General features: G+C 36.3%; 1 protein-coding gene across 2 annotated transcripts in view; it reads left to right on the plus strand.

Moving 5' to 3' along the window:
• The window catches only part of MTMR9 (myotubularin related protein 9), a 61824-nt gene that overhangs the window by 12182 nt on the left and 29876 nt on the right, over positions 1 to 19766 (plus strand). For both annotated transcript variants that reach the window (XM_019440933.2, XM_019440934.2), the window contains exons 2-7: positions 1303 to 1411; positions 5735 to 5860; positions 12944 to 13117; positions 15440 to 15657; positions 16619 to 16780; positions 19346 to 19487. In XM_019440933.2, the coding sequence (XP_019296478.1) occupies positions 1303 to 1411; positions 5735 to 5860; positions 12944 to 13117; positions 15440 to 15657; positions 16619 to 16780; positions 19346 to 19487 (931 nt within the window). The remainder of the gene's footprint in view (positions 1 to 1302; positions 1412 to 5734; positions 5861 to 12943; positions 13118 to 15439; positions 15658 to 16618; positions 16781 to 19345; positions 19488 to 19766) is intronic.

Here is a 19766-nt window from a genome sequence, read left to right on the forward strand (position 1 = left end):
TGGAAACTCAAAACAGTAAACTGGGGTATTTGTAGGACTCATCTTGTTTCCCATCTCCCAGGGATCTCTGTTCTTTGTTGCTTGATGTCCAGTGTCTTGAAAACAGTTCTTACTTATATTTTGTCCAGTTATTTTGGTTGTTTCAGGTGGGAAGGTAAGTCTGGTCCCTGTTACTCTACCTTTGCCAGAAGTAGAAGTGCCAAGAATGTGAGTTTTCAAAATAAATTCTATAAGCGGCATTCTAGTGTGTTGATAGGTTGTGAATGTCTGGTGGAATTATCTTTACTGGGATTTGACCCGTGCTGATAACGTCTGCTTGTCCAAATTAACAACGCAGTGGTGAGAGGCATAGGGATGCTTACAATTCAGATGGTGTTCAGAAGAGTGGCTGTAGGAGATGTCTTTCTAAACTGGGCAAAAGTAGGTTAAATGAACAGCATTTGGACAATCTAAGAATTCCTAGTTAAGGAATACCCAGAACTATTAATGGAAAAGATTTAGGGCCAACCAGTGGCAAAGCAAAAGAAAAATCAGAGCTGTTAGCAAGTACTGACAAAACAAAACAACTACAATAAAAGACAAAAATTCCAATAAAGGTAAAATTACATTTGCACAAAATTTACTGATACAAAATTTGTGATTAGATATGACATTGGTTTAGAATAGATATTGCAAGCTAATAGTTTTTAAAGACTGAAAAAGAGATATTTATATTTAAAATCAACTATTAAACTTGGAAGTAAGTAAAATCTGAAATGAAGTGTTTTTCTACGTTTCAGAAATACCTCTGTACAAACACTTACCACATTAATTACAGATCTTTTTTCTTCATTCTTTGAAGCAAGGTCCCAAATAATTTTCATTAAATGAATTGGCCTAGTATGAATTACTTTATGAATTTGAAATGTTTTTAAGTACATATATTTAAAATAATTTATGGCTCACATTTTAGTAATGCAGGCTTGCCTCTTCCCTAACTAGACTAATTGGGGAGAAGAAAGGTGAATGTAGATGGTAATTCTTTTTTCTACATTCTTTTTTCAAGGAAATAATCATATGCTTAAAGATAGAGACATATATGGGGGTGCTTGGGTGGCTCAGTTGGTTAAGCATCCAGCTCTTGATTTCAGCTCAGGTCATGATCTCCTGGTTTGTGAGTTTGAGTCCTGTATTGAGATTCACACTGACAGTGTGAAGTCTGCCTGGGATTCCCTTTTCCTCTCTCTCAAAATAAATAAATATACTTTTTTAAAAAAAATAAAAATGTATATGTTCCTAAGCATAATTTGTAATTTTTTACAGATTTGTGGGACCACTGGGTACCATCATCATAAAATGTAAAGACTTTCGAATAATTCAGTTGGATATTCCTGGAATGGAGGAATGTTTGAATATTGCCAGTTCCATTGAGGTAAATGTTTCAGAAGCAAAATCTGGTGAAAGTAAATAGTAATAAAAAAGAACCTTATATTCTTACTCAGTATAGCTCTTATGTTTGTTTTACTAGATATTTGGTCATGTTCTATGACTCACATATTGAAAGTTGTTAGGAAAAGCCTCACCCGGATTCATTGTTATAGGAATGTATTAGGATTTTATTGACTTATAGCAGTTTTTAGTGTTCTGGGTTCCTTATTCCTCCAGGTTCACTCATTGTAGCATTTGACAGAATTTCCTTCCCTTTTAAGGCTGGATGATAATCCATTGTATGTGTATATGGTAAGGCTTTTGTTAGAAGTTACTTCTTTTATCAAAGCAAATAATTATACCAATGATTATAGCCCTGTGTTTGTTTTTAGCAAGTCTGAAGCAAACAGAGAATGTTTGCTTGTCTTACGCAAATGTTTGCCTAAGACTAAAAAGTGTGTTTGTTTTATATTTGTATAAACAGTATTGACTGTCTCTTCAGATTTCAAATAATAGAAATTTTACTTGGATAATTTAATATTTAAATTGAGGAGCTCACTTCATTTTCTTCCCCATTCAAACCAACTATTTTGGTTTACACTCAAATTTTCAATTGCCTTATTTTAAATCATTGCTACTAAATTATAGTAATTAACTTTATGTTTATGGTATTTTCTAGATAATTATAGACACACTGATTTCTTTTCCTTCCGTCTATGAGTGACTAATCTGGTCTTTGTATCCAAAACAAATGCTAGTGGCTTAACTATTAAAAGGAGGCAGAAAGGTTTAAAAATCTATAACTAGGATCATGTTTGGTTTCTAAACAAGAATAGAGAAATAAAAAAAACAACTGTTGTGGTGCTGAGAAAATGGCATGTAACCATTTTACCTTCTGCCTTTGCTAAATTTTCCTTAAAGGAAATGAGAAGATGAGCTGAACTGTTTGTCTTACCTATCTGTCATTTGGAAGTGACAGAGTAATGTTGATTTGGCCACATTCGCTAACGTGGGTAAGAAACACACTGTGGTTTCTAGGCTGTTAAGCTGAAATACCGTCCTGCTCTTTGGGCAAGGAAATGCTACTGACCCATTTCATTTCAGTTGTGGGTTTGGATTTTCACTGGCCAGTCTGCATTTTTCTTTTTATCTGTTTTATGGGTTACAAGATAGCTGGTTGGTGGGTGTCAGTGAAATTGCATATGGTGAAGGATAGTGGTGAAGAAAATATAGGGCAAAGCTATTAACCCACTTTCTGATTGCATTTACTTAGCTTTGTTAGCATCTGACACTAATCAGTTGTTTCATTAGCTGTATATAGTACCTAAAATCCTTTAGAAACTGATTATATAGAAACCCTTACAGCTGAAAAGAAGCTATGAATTACGAGCCATTCTCATAATTTGACCTTAGGAAGTGAATGCTCTACTGGTTATTTTTACAACGTAGTAAATGTCCATAGTGAACGTGGCCTCTTGCCTTTTGCTGGTATCTAATTTCTTTCCCATCTCCCCTATATATCTTGATATAACTTGGAAGTAATAAGTGAATTTCTTATATAACACAGTTGAACTGTTCTTTGCAATCAAGAATCCATATACCCAAATATATTCTGCTGCCATAAATAGAATCCCACTGGAGTAATAACTTGCAAGTGCTCGTTTTTCTAAATCATAGTAGGAAGGCTGATGAAGCTTTTTTCTATGTAGTTTCTACTGTCTTTTGGAGTTGAAATGTTTTCAGTTCTTTCAGCGTTAATGAGTTTAAAGGAAAAGTCCTACCTCTAGCGATACAAATTGTGATCACAACAAGTCAGAATATGAGTGCTTATTATCTGCTAAAGTGACTGCTGACTTGCATTAAAAATCACGGGAAACCTGGGTGGCTCAGTTGGTTAAGCATCCGACTTCGGCTCAGGTCATGATCTCACCCTCTGTGAGTTCGAGCCCCGCATCGGGCTCTGTGCTGACAGCTCAGAGCCTGGAGCCTGCTTCAGATTCTGTGTCCCTCTCTTGCTCTGTTCCTCCCCCGCTCATACTGTCTCTCTCTCAAGAATAAATAAAACATTTTAAAAAATTAGAAAAAAAAATCATGATTGTACCAGTATGCAAACAGTAGGAGGTTCCTTGAGAAATTAAAAATGGAACTACCATGTGACCCAGCAGTCTCACTTCTGGATATATAGCCGAAGAAAACAAAATCATTATCTCAAAGAGGTATCTGTGCTCCACTGTTCATTGCAGCATTATTCATATTAGCCAAAATATGGAAATACCCTAAGTATCTGTCAACAGATGACTGGATAAAGAAAATGTGACACGTATCTATATATATAATGGAATATGATTCAGCCTTAAAAAACAGCAATCCTAATATTTGTGACAACATGAATGAAATTGGAGGGCTTTGTGTCAAGTGAAATCAGACAGAGAAGACAAATAATTGCATGTTATTACTTATATGTGGAATCCTAAAAAACAAAAACAAAACTTAATAGAAACAGAGTGGAAAAGTGGTTGTTGGGGGCTGGGGAAATAGGGACAGGTTGGTAAAAGTTACAAACTTGCAGTTATAAGATGAATAAGGTCTTAAGATCTAATATATACCATGGTCCCTCCAGTTGATAACACTGTATTGTATAACAGACATTTTCTAAGAGAGTAGCACTTAAATGTTCTTAACAACAAAAGGTAAATATGTGAGGTGATGGACATGTTAATTGACTCAATGGGGGAGTCCTTTCACGGTGTATCAGATCATCACTTGAAATATCTCTTAGTTTTGGTAGTTTTGCCTCAGCAAAGATGAAAAAGATTTTTTAAATATTGCAAAAAATATCTTAAACCAATGAAAAAAGTAAACCAATTAAATAAAATAATGTTTGTCCTGAACGATGACAGTTCTGGCCTAGGTCAGATGTGGACACTGGCCATTCTGTGTCTGTTTAGTGTGATTGGAAGCCAAAGACTCTACAGAAGTGGATAATGGATTATCCAGCCCTGCTTCTCCATATTTTCTGTTTTATGAGCTCTGGGGGGAAGGTGTCATGATTTATGAACAGACAGAAGAATAGCTTTGGATGGGGATGTTTTTGTTAAGCTGCTGAACTACATGTCCAGTCTATTTTTTACTAAGGCTTGGGCCCATTCTTTTGTGAGACTGATCCTTCTGTGACCTAGAGGGAGGTAGCTTTATTCTGAGAGTTTTGGGGAGCTAGCATGATGTTGGGGCCCCGCCCTCCTCCAGAAGAGTGTCTCCATAATTCCTGGAATTTGAATTATGCTAATTGATTTTGGTGCCTTTTTTTGCAGCCATAGAAGTGCTTTTCATAACTCCCCTGTCAGAAGGTTGAAATAGCCTCCATCACCTGGAGGCTATTTCATCTGTCTGTTCCTCCCATTTAGTCAGATTTTCTTGGTGGTGTTACCCAGAATTCAAGAGTTCCAGATGAACACAGGCTCTTTTGGGGACCACAGAGTTAATGCCGCAGGTTGAGAATGGGTCATTCATTGTAACATAAAGATAATATGATACATGACCAAATGGCATATCATTCTAAGGAGGTAGAACATGAACATTGATGGAGCATATGTGGTGCATATATGTGAAGCATATAATTGCCAAGATCAATTTCAGGGTTTATCATGTGCCAGGCACTATTATTAACAGGCCTGTTTTATACGTTATCTTTCTTAATGCTACCAATAGCCCTATGAGTTAGGTACTTTAATTCCCCCCATTTTAGAGCTGAGGAAATGGAGGCATTAGAGTGGTTACATTAGTTAACCATTATTGCACTGGGATCTGGAATTTGAGTCTAGCAGTTTGGCTCTAGTCTGACTCTTTGGCCACTTACCTGTGACACCCTTATTTATGGTTATTAACAGACACTGATTTTATGTAATTTACATATGTTGATACAGTTGATAGCTGGGATTTTGAGCCATGACCTTGCTTGCTAACAAAACGTGTTTATTTTCTGATTTCCAGAAATATTTGGACCTTTTTATTAGGCTTTGTTAAGTGGTATCAAAAGGAGTTATTTAGTTTTTCTCCTAGAATAGGTGTACATACTTTTCTTGTCCTTGTGTTCATTCAGCAAATGGTAACTGAGTGTATGTTATGTGCCAGATACATACCTTGTTAGATGCCAAAGGCATGGAAATTAGCTTCGATAAACTATACATCTAGTGGTAAGTACAACGTTAAAGAAATATATTGGATGTGTATCATTATTGATCATATTTAATACCAATTTGGCAGTTAGAAAGTGTTGAAATTGCAGTATGTTCCTTTTCCTTTCTTTAACTTCCTTTTTATGCCCTAGGCACTGTCTACCTTGGACTCTATCACTCTGATGTACCCTTTCTTTTACCGACCCATGTTTGAAGTGATAGAAGATGGCTGGCATTCTTTCCTTCCTGAGCAAGAGTTTGAACTCTACTCTTCAGCTGTGAGTTAACTTTTCTGAGAGATCTATATGTAATGAGAAATAACCCAGCACCGTACTTGTGAAAATGATCACTTCCTTTTGACAAGTAATAAGGTGTTGTTGGCTTATCTATGCCTAAAAGAAATTTCTGGTAGTGATTAGTAATGCAACTTCTGCCATTCAGAGATTTGCGTAATTTATTTTCAATGCTGTAGCTCAAGTGATTTTTCCACTAGTGGATTTGCTGTATTCCAAATACTACTTTTTTAATTTCGAAAATGACATTGATAAACCATTAAGATCTTCATAAAGGTAATCCTGACATGTTTGAATTAATTGTTGATTATTTTAAAAGTGTCTCCATAGATACAATTTTATATGTAGTAATTAGGGTCTGAGCTATCCCAAAGAAGTCTGTTGAACCCACTGTGTACCTAAGACAGCATTAGAGAAACATAGATCACGTTTGTTTCTGTGGGATAATTTTTATGTTTTTAGAACTTGGGTTATTAAGACCATGTTACTAGAACCAGGTTTTCTTTCTCATTCTTCACTATTTTACTTCTTTGTTTTTCCGTCACACCTATGTAAATGGACCCGGTGGGGGTGGGGCGGGGCATGGGGATGAAGAAGTAGGGACCAGGGTGCTATGTAATTTAAAGAATAAAGATGTTCATGGCAAGCAAAGTGTCAAAGGAACAGGAAGTTCACATTCTTATTTATGGGGCATTTTTGTGTAGTTTGTGGATAACTACCTGTATTTACACTTACATTTAGTGTTTTTATTGCATTACAAACTGCATAGTAAACATTCTTTAAAAAAAAAATTTTTTTTAATGTTTTAATTTATCTTTGAGAGAAAGAGAGAAAGACAGAGAACAAGTGGGGGAGGGGCAGAGAGAGGGAGATGCAGAATCCGAAGCAGGCTCCAGGCTCTGAGCTGTCAGCACAGAGCCCGACGCAGTCCTCGAACTCACGAGCTGTGAGATCATGACCTGACTGAAGTTGGACGCCCAAACGACTGAGCCACCCAGGTGCCCGCATAGTAAACACTCTTAAATGCATGATGCTTTTCTGTTGTGTCAGCTGCCACCTAATGGTTACCTTAGGGGAATCCTCAATTATTTCCTAGGTGGCAAATGGCTGTCACATGGTGGTCAGAAAGAGAGATGTCTGGATGATTTGCTTGGTTACCCAAAACTGTCCATACAGATGACCTGCCTGTGATTTATCTTGGAGATAGGTGCTGTGAGTGAACCAGTGTAATTCTACATTCTACAACTCAACATTCAAGTTAGTCTCCTATTCTGTGCAGAAATCTCCTGTTCGAAAAAACAACCATGATGTTGTTGTTTAGCCTCTGCTTGAACTCTTAGTGTGGGAGAATTCACAAAAACACAATGATGCCCCGTTTGGGGACAGCTCTTATGCTGAGCTGAGCTCTGTCTCCCTGTACACAGAGCCAATGTTTCTGATGTTACCTTGTGTTACCCAATTTATCTTATTCCTCTACCATGAACTGTTCCTCAAATTAAGAACTTTTATGTCCCCATGAAGTTTTCTTTTCTGTAGATTAAATGTCAGTATTTACCTCAACTTTTCTTCTAGTAACAGTGACCTCAGGTCCCCACACTGTCCTGGTTGCTCTTCTCAACAGGGCCTTCAGTTTGTCATTTATTCTCTTAAACATATGGTACCCATAACACTTGGTGTAGATTGGAACTATGGCTGGTACTTTAAGGCAGCTTAAGTTTGAATTAGCATTTTTGAGAATTAAGTTACTAATGAAATAAGTGAAAATTCCTGCATCTCACATGTGTTACTAAGGGATCCTCCCTATGTTTCTGTTATTTTATTTACGTACTAATTTTTACTCAGATTCAATACTTCTCCTTGTAGACATTTTCTTTTTGGCTCAGCTAATTATTTAAGCAATTTGTATGTTTGAAGTTCTGGTATTTTCCTGCAAATTTTGTAATCCACAGATTTAATGAGAACATCTTCAATGCCTTGTTTGAGGTATTACTAGATTATGGAAATTTAAGATGAGCAAAGCATGGTTCCTTCCTTCTACTTGTTCAAAGTCTAGCAATTATTTAAGTAATCAAGTACAATAAAAATAAGTGCTGACAAAAGTATCCACAAGGCACAGGGAAAATGACATAATTAAATTTGTGTTACAGAAAATCAATTCTGAAGCAAAATGCCAAGAAACTGCTTAAGAGGCTACTGTAATAATATAAAGGTGGTTGGATATAGCACAGAAAGATTCAGAAAGTAGAATTAAAAGGCGTTGGTGACCCACTTACTGGATGTGAAAAGGATGCTACCACTGAGATAGGAAAGGCAGAAAAAGAAATATGTGTAGAGGGAATGAGTTCAGTTTAGTTTGGGGCATGGCAATTCGAATGGCCTGTATGGTACATGTCATTGAATGTATACAAGAGATAGTCTAGAGCTTACTTGAGGGATGTGTTAAAAATGAAAAACTGAGACTAACCAGCAAATACATTGTAGAAACCATGAGGAGAAACTGAGATTGCCTAAGGAGCATCTAAAGTAAAAAGGATGCTAAGGATTGAACCATTTAAGAAGTAAATGGAGGAAAAATCCAAGAAAAGAGCAAGTTTCACATAGGAGGGAGTCAACAGTGTGGACAGCTTCTTATTCATTGTTTATTTTCTCTTTCATGGCGTAGAATATAAGCTGCTAGAATATTAACTTTACAAGGGCAGGAACAATGTCATTCTTGTTTTCTACTGTATTGCTAGCATATGATCAACGAAGAGTAAATATTTGTTGAGTGAATGAATGTAGGAATGTGTATTTATTCAGGATAGGGTAGAAGGACAGGAAAGCCTTCTATGTATCATTAAAAATCCTCTGCCAGGTTAGACATCTATCACTTAATATTCTTTGAGTAAGTTTTTTTTTTTTTTTACCATGTAAAAACTTTATAATATTAGCCAGTCCCTACTTCATTATTATGTCCAAAAGAAATGTGTGGTATTGAATTAGTACTAAAGCTAGCTATCAGGATATTGTGGGTTGCATCCCAGATATATTATTGGCTGCTTGACTTTCTGGGACTCCGATTCCATGTCTACAAAATGAAAGTATTGAACAAAGTGATCTCTAGATTTCCTCCTATGTTAAGCATGCTTTTTATTCTAGGATATCATGAAAGATTATTTCAGGTACTTTGTTGAAGTACACATACACAGTATATGTGTACTCACCTAATCTACCACTTTAGAAATTATATATAAAAAGGTGATGAAGTCCTACTTTTGATTGAGTAGCTCCTATCTGACAAGACCTCCTGCAGAGATAGATGACAAACTATGAATAAAACACAAAAAACTGCCATCTGAAAGCTCTGGTAATTGTACAGAAAGCAGCATATTTTGGAGGAATCAAAACATAGAGACAGTGAAGGCCAGAGTGGGATTTCTATTTGGGTGGCTTTGTCCTCAGGTCAGCATAGTTGTGGGATTGATAATGTGGAACAGCTAACGTTCCAATAGAAAGCCCACCTTCTTCTGGTGGGAGGAGCCGGGTGAACGGTTTGGGGCAACCAGAGAGCCAGAGAAGGGGAACCTTGATTTTGTGTGCAGCCTTGAACTTCGGGCTGATCTCGAACCTTGCTTGCATGGGGTAGACTGAGATCAGTCAGAACCAAGATCTGAGCTGCCATGCACCTCAGGTGTGACAGAATTTGCAGTTTAAATCTAATGAAGTTATTTGCCTACTGCAACAATGGGTAGTGCTATGTTCCAATAGAACTTTATTTATAAAAACAGGCAGTGGGCTGGATTTGGCTTGTGGACTATTGTTTGCTGACCTCTCATTAAGATCACAGTTGTTTCCAGATTGCTTTATAGATTCAGTGCAATTCCTATGAGAATTCCAATACGTGTGTTTAATAGAAATTGACAAAATTATCCTAAAATTTATGTGGATATGCAAAGTTACTAGAATAGTCAAAACAATTGTGAAAAAGAAAGGATTTACATTATTTGATTTCAAAACTTAATGTAAAGTTATAATAATGAAGAGAGTGTGGCATTGGTATAAGGGCAGACTTATTGATGAATGGAATAAAAGCTAAAACTATAAAACTTCTTGAAGAAAACACAGGAGAAAATCTTTATGACCTTGGATTAGGCAAAGATTTTTTAGATAGAACACCAAAAGTGACTGAAATCAGATTAATGATTTCCTAGTTTGAGATGTGGAGGAGAGGATATGGACTGCAAAAATACACATGGGATTTTTGTGGGAAATGATTGAAATGTTTGTTATCTTGATTGTGGTGGTGGTTTCATGAGTGTATATAGCTGTCAAGACTCATGAAATCATGCACTCTAAATGGATCTAGTTTATTTTCCCATACAAATAATAAAATCTCAAAATTGATTAAAAAGAAGAGAAAAAACTTAATGTAAGGTTAGGTACCTGATTGGAAACAAAGAGTGATCTAGAATACAGATCTGAAGTAATTGCTCAGAGTGCAGAGCAGAGAAACAAGGAAGATGTGCAAAATGATAGAAAAGTTAGACACGTGTATGAATGATAAAGGGAAAAGATCCAATATTCATTAAATGGGAGTTCAAGAAGATAATAGAGAATATGGGAGAAAGGCACTATTCAAGTAGGTAATGGTTGAGAGTTCTCCAGAATTGATGAAAGCCACAAACTCTTAAAGTGTCCCAGGAAGCACTATGCAAGACAATAAAAAATAAATCTTTAGTTAGATGTGTTGTAGTCCAGCTATTAAATCGTAAGGCAAAGAGAATATCACAAAGTAAGTCGGAGAGAAAAGAGAAACTACATATTGGTGTAATACAATTAGAATAGAAAAAAATTGGATAGAATTAGACATCTATTCATGATAAAAGCTCTTAGCAGAATTGGATTTGAAGGGCATTTATATCATCTGATAAATGCTGTCTGATAAGTCTGATAAAGCTACCCAAAACAAAAACATGAAAAAAGCAAGTCTTTTATCATTCTCTTTAAGTTCAAGACTGAGACAAGTTTGTCCACCACCACTACTTGCTGGTTCATTAAGACAAGAAGGAAAAATAAAAGATACAAAGATTGAAATGAAAGAAGCAAGACTGTCATTTTTACTTATATGTTTGTCTACACAGGAAACTGAAAGAGTCTTGAGATTGTGAGCATTTCTGTATACCAACCACAGTTTTGAAAAACATATGACTAAAATGCAACAAAAATATAAGGTTTCTAGGAATATATCGAAGAAAAGTTAGGCAAGACTTTTATTGAGAGAATTGTACAACTTTGTTGAAAAAATTAAGTAAGCTTTAAAAAGGTGAGAGACACTATGCTCATGGACAGGGAGATAGAATATTTTAAAGATGTCTTTAAATGAATCCATAAAATCAATGCAGTCTTACTAAAACCACAATGGGTTTTTACATGAAATTAGATAAAAGTTGCACAGAGAAGCTCAGGTACTCTTGAAGAACAAAAAAGAGGGAGGAGGAGACTTAGCCTACTAAATATCAAGTTTATTCTAAAAGCTATGGGACTTACTACAATAAACCAGTGGGACAGAATAGCGAACCTTCTACGTATGGGAACTTAATATATACCGGAAGTGGCATTGCAGGTCAATGGATGATCATACCATTCTCCAGAGTAGGAAATCAGTAAGTAATGTCTAATAGTGAAATTCAAGAAGTAACAGTATAATCACGTTATTTAGAAATTTGGATGTAGGGGCGCTTGGGTGGCTCAGTCAGTTAAGCGTCCGACTTAGGCTCAGGTCATGACCTCACGGTTGGTGGGTTCGAGCCCCACGTTGGGCTCTGTGCTGACAGCTCAGAACCTGGAGCCTGCTTTGGATTCTGTGTCTCCCTCTCTCTCTGCCACTCCTCCACATGTGCTCCGTCTCTCTCTCTCTCTCTCTCTCTCTCAAAAATAAAACATTACAAAAAATTAAAAAAAAAGAAATTTGGATGGAAACACTAGAAATAAAAAGCTATAAGAGTTGAAAATGATTACCTCTGGGGAAAGGGAATTACGTGATGGAGGTGAACAGGAAACAGGTGAATTCCTTTTTTCTTTTTTTAAATAATGAATTTTTTAGAAACTGTCTTTAAAATTGGTAAGAGAATAACCGAAAAGTGTAAGTGGTTTAATTAAAAAATATATTGTATCTTGTAAAAAGGTTTTTAAAAAAATTCTCTTTTCCTATAGTATGTTGAATATGCTTCAATTTTATCTTCCTTGTACTGCACCTCTTGGCCAGTATGTCACGCCAAATCTGATTTATCGGAATGTATCAAAATTTGCATATTCATAACTTTATTTTTTTAACTGTAAAAAGTTTTTTTTTTACTGTCTTCAAGTGGTTTTTATTTTTGATGTTTAAAATAAGTTGTCATTTGATAATCTTATATTGTATACTCTTAGTCCTCAGTATATTGAGTTAGAAATTATTTCATTGATTCCTAAGTATAATTTTTTTTAGCATTAAGTGGTTATTGTTTTAAGAAAGATATCACCAGTCTTTCTATATTTTTAAATAACAGAAGGGAACAAGGGATTTGATGTAGGTAGTAGCTCTATTGTTATCATCTGGTTAAGCATTATCTAGAATATTACAGTCTTCCTGTTGCTGTACTTAAGAATACCAAAAATAAAGTTAAATGCTACCCCAAAAAGGATGAATGGGATGATGTTGGCCTTGATAGCATGGATATGCTTAAATATATTTAACTTGGAGAATAGGCGACTACAGGGGAAACAACTGTCTTTCACATATTTAATAGGATGCCATGTGAAATAGGAAACTGGGACTGAAGCCATGTAAAAACAATAGAGGAAGTTACAGAGCCACATTTGCCCAATATAAGGAAGCACTTTCTAGGAATGGAGAATACCTAGCAATGTAGGAAACGGACTCTGAAGAATAGAACTCCTTTAAGTATGGGTTGGGTATCCTTATATTAAATTCCCCAGAGATGGCTTCTTCATTGTATGAAAATTGATCTCTAAGGTCCTTTAAAATTTTCAGATTATTTTGTAACATTGAGATACTTGCTTAGCTTTGAAGTATTTTGTGTTTTCCAGACCAGTGAATGGAGGTTAAGCTATGTCAATAAGGAATTTGCTGTCTGTCCTTCTTACCCGCCAATTGTCATAGTGCCCAAATCCATTGATGATGAAGCTCTTCGGAAGGTAGCTACGTTTCGGCATGGAGGACGCTTCCCAGTACTCAGCTATTATCATAAGAAAAATGGAATGGTATGTGTACAGTATTGCTGCTTGATCTATGAATGCCTTGGTTTACAGATCTTTCCTTAGAAATGCTCCACTTTCTGTGTACTTGTTCCTTGATGCGATTAGTCTCCCTTGCCAGAACTTCCTTCTTTTAAACATTAGGGAATCAGGAGTAGAGTGTTTTCCATGATTAGGATATGACTTTGAATTCTTCTCATGATGCTGCTGAAAATTAGAAAGGCCAGACAGGTGGGGCGCTTGGGTGGCTCAGTCGGTTAAGCATCCGACTTCAGCTCAGGTCATGATCTCGCAGTCCATGAGTTCGAGCCCCACATGGGGCTCTGTGCTGACAGCTTGGAGCCTGGAGCCTGCTTCGGATTCTGTGTCTCCTTCTCTGTCTGGCCCTCCTCTGCTCTCTCTCTCTCTCAAAAATAAATAAATATTTAAAAAAAAAAAAAAAAAAGGCCAGGCAGGTTTATTTTAAGGACTCAGTACTAAGGGAACTAATGTTTATTTGATACTTAAAATAACACTGTTAGGTAGAAAAATAAATTTCTCTGACCAGAATAATGGCAGAATTCTTTTTTAAAATTATTTTTACCCAAATTTCCCTGTAAAAAGTAAATTGAGCAGACATTTTTATTTTCAAAAAGGAGAAGAATGTCACGTTATTAGTTACAATTTAAGTAAACACAGGAGTCAGTAATTGAATAGTGCTTGCTGTATGTATGTTTCCTAAATATTTTCTAAATCTGTTTCTGTCCTCTTATTTTCTCTCAGTCAATAAACTTGGCTTCTCATTTTGAAACCAATAGTAAAATAGTGGATAAGTTATGGTCATTTTCCGTTGCCTTTTTTCCCCTGGATAATAAGTCAAGCATGGATATTTAGGGTAAAAAAATTTCCAAAAAATTTGCTACTTTGGCATCAGATCATCTGTCCCATTTGCATAGTAGTATTTCTGTTTGTTAGAGAGTTCATTACAAAGCATTTTAAAAAGGGATATTAAATATACTATATGTCCATTTACATGGTTAGTGCAGTCTGGGAGTTAGCCATTGTCATCCTCTGGATGACCTTTCTTGATCATGTTAAATTTCAAGGTAGTGAAGATAACAGCACATGTTATGGGGAGAAAGTGAAATAACTCTAAACCATTCACCAAGGAAGAGATCTGTATAATATTAATTTCTTGAGAAAATGAAAGGTTTCAAAATCAAACCTTTCAAAATATATAGTTGATGGTCTTTGGAAATAAGTTTCTAAATCCTGAAATACTGAACAGGATGAAAGAGGGTAACAGGAGAATAAATAATAGACAAGCAGCTTTAAAGATATTAAAAATGATTCCCCAAACACAAATAGTACATAAACTTTATTTTACCATTGGTGGCTTTTCTCTTTATAGTTTTTCTCTCTTTATAGTTCTTTCTTTTTTTATTTTTATTTTAGAGAGAGCATGAGAGGGGAGAGGGGTTGGGGGCAGGGGGGAGAGAGAGAATGAATGTGAATGAATCCCAAGCAGGCTTCACACTCAGCACAGAGCCTGATGCAGGGCTTAATCCCATGACCCTGTATCATGACCTGAGCTAAAATCAAGAGTTGGTCGCCAAATCTACTGAGCCACCCAACCGCCCCTCTTTTTCTTCTTCTTCTTCTTCTTCTTCTTATTTTAGAGAGAGAGAGAGAGTACACTTGAGCTGGGGAGAGGGACAGAGGGGGAGAAAGAGACAGAGACAGAGAGAGAGAGAGAGGGAGGGAGGGAGGGAGGGAGGGAGGGAGGGAGAGAGGGAGGGAGAGGGAGACAGAATCCCAAGTAGAGCATGCTGAGCATGGAGCCTGATGCAGGGCTTGATCCTATGACCCTGGGACCATGACCTGAGCCAAAATCAAGAGTTGGACGCTCAACTGACTGAGCCACCCAGGTACCCCATCCCTCTCTTTATAATTCTTGATTAAACCTGCCAACCCTCTTTATGTAGTTGAAGCAAAAGTTTACTGGCACATAAGCCATTATTATTATCTCTGTTACAGGGCCATGTCCAGTAAACAATTTACTAACTAAACAAATTGTGGTAATTGATCTTTTTAGCAATTGTAATTTATTATGTGGAAGTATTTTGAGAAGTAGGAAGAAAAATTGTGTTAAAGTGCAAGGCTTATTTTTGTTCTACAGTTATTAACTATTGCAAATATGTGGAAATATTTCTTTGTTTTACGATCATATTCATCTTCAAAGTGCCACACAATTGTTTTTGAGATACTCTTAATCTAGCTAATTTATTTCTATTTTCAGAAACTTTCAAAGCAGCTACTCTTAAATTTTAAACTGCATCGTGCTTCTAGGTAATCATGCGAAGCGGTCAGCCACTCACTGGCACAAATGGGAGAAGGTGCAAAGAAGATGAAAAGCTGATAAATGCTACCCTCAGGGCAGGGAAACGTGGCTACATCATTGACACACGGTCTTTAAATGTAGCTCAGCAAGCTAGAGCCAAAGGCGGCGGCTTTGAACAAGAAGCCCATTATCCCCAGTGGAGGCGGATTCATAAGTCCATTGAGAGGTAACAGACTCTGGAGACAGTAGTAGGCTCTTATTTGAAGCGAATTAGAATGGGTGAGCCCTTAGCTGCAAAAATCACAAGTTCTCAAATGAACCTACGCATTAACTTAGAGTCGGAAATCGGCTGGATCTCCTGTTGCGTTTTATAAGATAAGCAGGAAACGTATCTTGGATGCCCACAGCTGACTTTTAGTCAGGTAGCATGCTTTTCTCTCTCTCTCTTTTTTTTAATGCTTTATTTATTTATTTATTTTTATTTTATTTATTATTTTTTTTAATTTACATCCAGCATGCTTCCTCTTAAGTTAACTCTGAAATTTCATCTCCGCAAGGTCAGAGGTCTGCTCCTCTCCTTGTAAGATCAGTGGTCATCAAACTTACTGAACAGATACGCCACGGATAAGTATATTTTTCTAAGTCAGAAGACTAGACACTTTCCCCCACACCCTCCTATTCTCCCACCCTGTTTCCTCCACCTACATCTTGTTTATGTCTACAATTAGAGGTTTATAGGGACTTCTGGAAGGGTGGGTGGGAGTTGGAGCTAATAAAACAGTGGGGTCTGAGCTGGCCCTGGGCATCCCTGCTAAAGGTACTGGGTATCCAGTGTTGGATCTGTGGAAATAGGATTGCAGGTGTCAGTGGTGCGGCCTCGTGACTTCTTACAAAATGCGGTGTTCTGGCCCACTCCCCAGTCAGGTAATTTAGCTATGTAAACTGGGTTTAATCTGTTCAGGTGAGGAATGGTTTACCATGACAGGCATTTTAAGTATCTTTGCTGCCATGTTTACATATTATTTTTTCAGTGTTTAATCATCAAGTTATTGTCAGTAAGGTAAATATTTTTATACCATTTTGAGCTACTTTTCCTCTTGGATATATTGGAGGTTGAAGTTTTGGTTGGTTTCTCTCTTCATCAGTGTGTTTTCTATTTTCTTTTTACTTTTTCTTATTTTTTAAAGGTATCACATTCTTCAGGAGAGCTTAATCAAACTCGTGGAAGCTTGTAATGACCAAACACATAACATGGACAGATGGCTCAGTAAATTGGAGGCTTCTAACTGGCTGACTCACATCAAAGAGATTCTTACAACTGCCTGTCTAGCGGCTCAGTGTATTGACAGGTAGAGTGTATTTCGGTGTTCTGAAATGGGACACGCAGCGCTAACTAGACTTTGCTTTTATCCAGACATGTGTTTATATATTTGTTAAAAGTTTTTTAGTCTCTATTCTATGTTGAGATCATTGCATAAATTACTGTATAAGGTGGTCAATGCCATTCAGTGCTATCAATGAAGTGTGTGCATAGAGTCTGGCATTTAATTGGTGATTAATATTTGTTGAACAAATATGAACCACAGGCACACATCTTCAAGGACACAAAGCTTTTAAATACTAAAGGAACTCTTTTTTTCTATAAAATCCTTGAATTGTGAATCTACCTATTTTCCTTTGCTTAAACTGTGAACAAGAATGAAAAGAAGTTTTCTTATTTGTTCTCAGAGGGCCAGGCTTGCCTTCTTACTTTCGAAATATCAATGAGAGGAAACATGTAATTTTGTTACACAGTAAAATGATTCTTTCTAATCTCTCAGATATCTTATTACAAAGTACTTGATACGTGCCATTACAACAGGATCTCAAGTTGAGAAAACCTGATGGCAGTGACGTAAAGTATATGAAGCGATTTTAGTTTATTCATTCAGCTGAAGGTTGCTAATCCTTGAGACTTGAAGCAGAGGACTTGAACAGAGAACTCTGGTATAAGTTGTTGCAGAAGCTTAGAATGCCCCTTTTAAGAAGGGGATTCTTCTGAGACAATAGGTAGGTGTAAGTATCGCCACTACATAGTTGGATGACACTTTTCCTTGAAACTGTAACTTGTCTTATTGGTGCTTCCAAATTAGGGAAATAGACATATGTAATTTTTTTGTGGTTAGTGAGAAATTGGTAATAGAATGGGTTGCTTAAGGTCATGTGGTGAATTAGTGACAACACCAGAAATGGGTAGAGATTTTTGGTCTGGATTCTCAGGCTGTCACTAGTTTTTTGTTTTAGGCAAAGCTCAAAGCTCATTTATCTAACGAAATATGGGAGTTAAAGAAGAGGTTCTACGGCAGACAAATCAATACTACAGAATGATGAGGTGTTGATATTAAAGGTTCTGTTTCTTTTTAACCCAAGTTAAAAAGATTTCCCCTTACATGATGAGTACAGAGCTTCTGTTTTCTTATGAACCATAAATTGTAATAAACATTTCTCACCGTGTTGTCCGAATTTGCAGCCGTAATAATGGGATGCTGCAGATTAAGGGAACCCTAGGTGCAGAACAGTATTTGCTATCTCCATCTTTGTTTAGAGTCAGCTGGCCACCTTAAACAAGGACTTCCACATTCTTAACAAGAGTTGAAGGTTTTGGTTTATTTTGCCATGATTGAGTTACCTTTTCTGATATTAGGCTTATTATTTATACCTCCATAAAAGTCTGCCCTTATAATTAACTGCTCAAAATGTAAAAATAGACCTTAAATGAATTGAATTGAATTTAAAATACACCACAGATAACTAAGATATATAGATTCAATATATACATCAGAAGCCTTAAACTATTTACTCATACCGTTCTACCTACTCATGAGGTTGCATTCTTAGAATAAGGTTGTTAACCTAACCAGGGACCTTTATTTTCAAATTAAGAACTCTCAAATGATCCAGCAAAAGACAAAAAGCTAAGTATGTCATCTGTAGTGTAACAAAAATTGACAATGACCTAAATGTCTAATTCTCAGACATTTCAGCAAATTATAGTTGATCACCTAATAGAATATTATATAACCATGAATACAATACTTCTAAAGGTGGTATAGAAACATTGGAAAATGTTTATAATAAAAGTGGAAATAGTAAGAAATTACCTTATGTTATAGCTACGTAAAGTATATATGTATGTGGGAAAAGAATTAATGGTAACCAAACTGGAGACTCTTCTGGGAAATTTTATTCACTGTCATTTCAATATAAGAGGTAGAAGGGGAGAGGAAAGAATGTAGTTAGTTTAGTTTTTGGTGTTTCCTTCCACTCTCTTTAGAATATTGGGCCCCAGACTCCTCCTAAATATTGTGGTATAATAGTATCATTGCCACTGAGTTTCTAGATTGAAATTTTTATGTTTTGTTTTATGTATCTTGTTTTCATGTTTCTAAAAATGTGGTTTAGGACTTGTTTCCTAGATTCATTACATTACAGTTTATGAAGGCATCCTTACAGTCAGCTGAGGTGGAAAGATAGAATCAAGGTCAGAGAGATACAGAAAAATAACTTTAAGTGTGTGTTCCTAGGTGTGATGAGAAAAGGCTTTAGTTAACTTAATAGGCAGAAAAGGTAAGTGCTTACTGTGTGTGCATGATAAGGACTGCTTTTGGGTTTTGTAAAGGGAGAAAAAATTCAACTAAAAAGTTTTGTGAAACTTGTTGTAAGTTAAAGAGGTTCTTGCCATGTGAAATTTGGAACTTATAGTTTTATTTATTTATTTCTCCTAAGAGAAGCTCTCTTCATTTGCCTTACTTAGACTCTAAACCCTGCTGGACAGAGCAGAATGCATGAGTTTGTACTCAGGAAATGTTTATTATTAACAGAGTTGATTGACCATGTTGGGAGTACCCCATTTGTACTCTGGATTTTCCTATCAGGGAAGGGGCATCCATATTGATTCATGGAACAGAAGGAACTGATTCCACACTTCAGGTTACCTCCCTGGCCCAGATCATCTTGGAACCGAGAAGCAGGACCATCCGTGGTTTTGAGGCCCTGATAGAAAGAGAGTGGCTGCAGGTGAGAAACACTGTTTGATGTGCACAGGAACTGCTAATAATAATGGGTGTGATCCTAGTTGTAGGACAGACATAATGTATGAAGTTTTGATTAAAATGTTTTTTTTGTTTTTTTTTTGTTTTTTTTTTTTTCAGTTTGCTTTCTTTTTTTTATTTTTTTTTTATTTATTTTTTTTTGTTTTTGTTTTTTTATTTTTTTTTATTTTATTTTTTAATATATGAAATTTACTGTCAAATTGGTTTCCATACAACACCCAGTGCTCATCCCAAAAGGTGCCCT

The sequence above is a fragment of the Panthera pardus genome, unplaced genomic scaffold (assembly GCF_024362965.1).
Source record: "Panthera pardus isolate Hobbes unplaced genomic scaffold, ASM2436296v1 HiC_scaffold_13, whole genome shotgun sequence".
In the NCBI taxonomy this organism is placed as follows: Eukaryota; Metazoa; Chordata; class Mammalia; order Carnivora; family Felidae; genus Panthera; species Panthera pardus.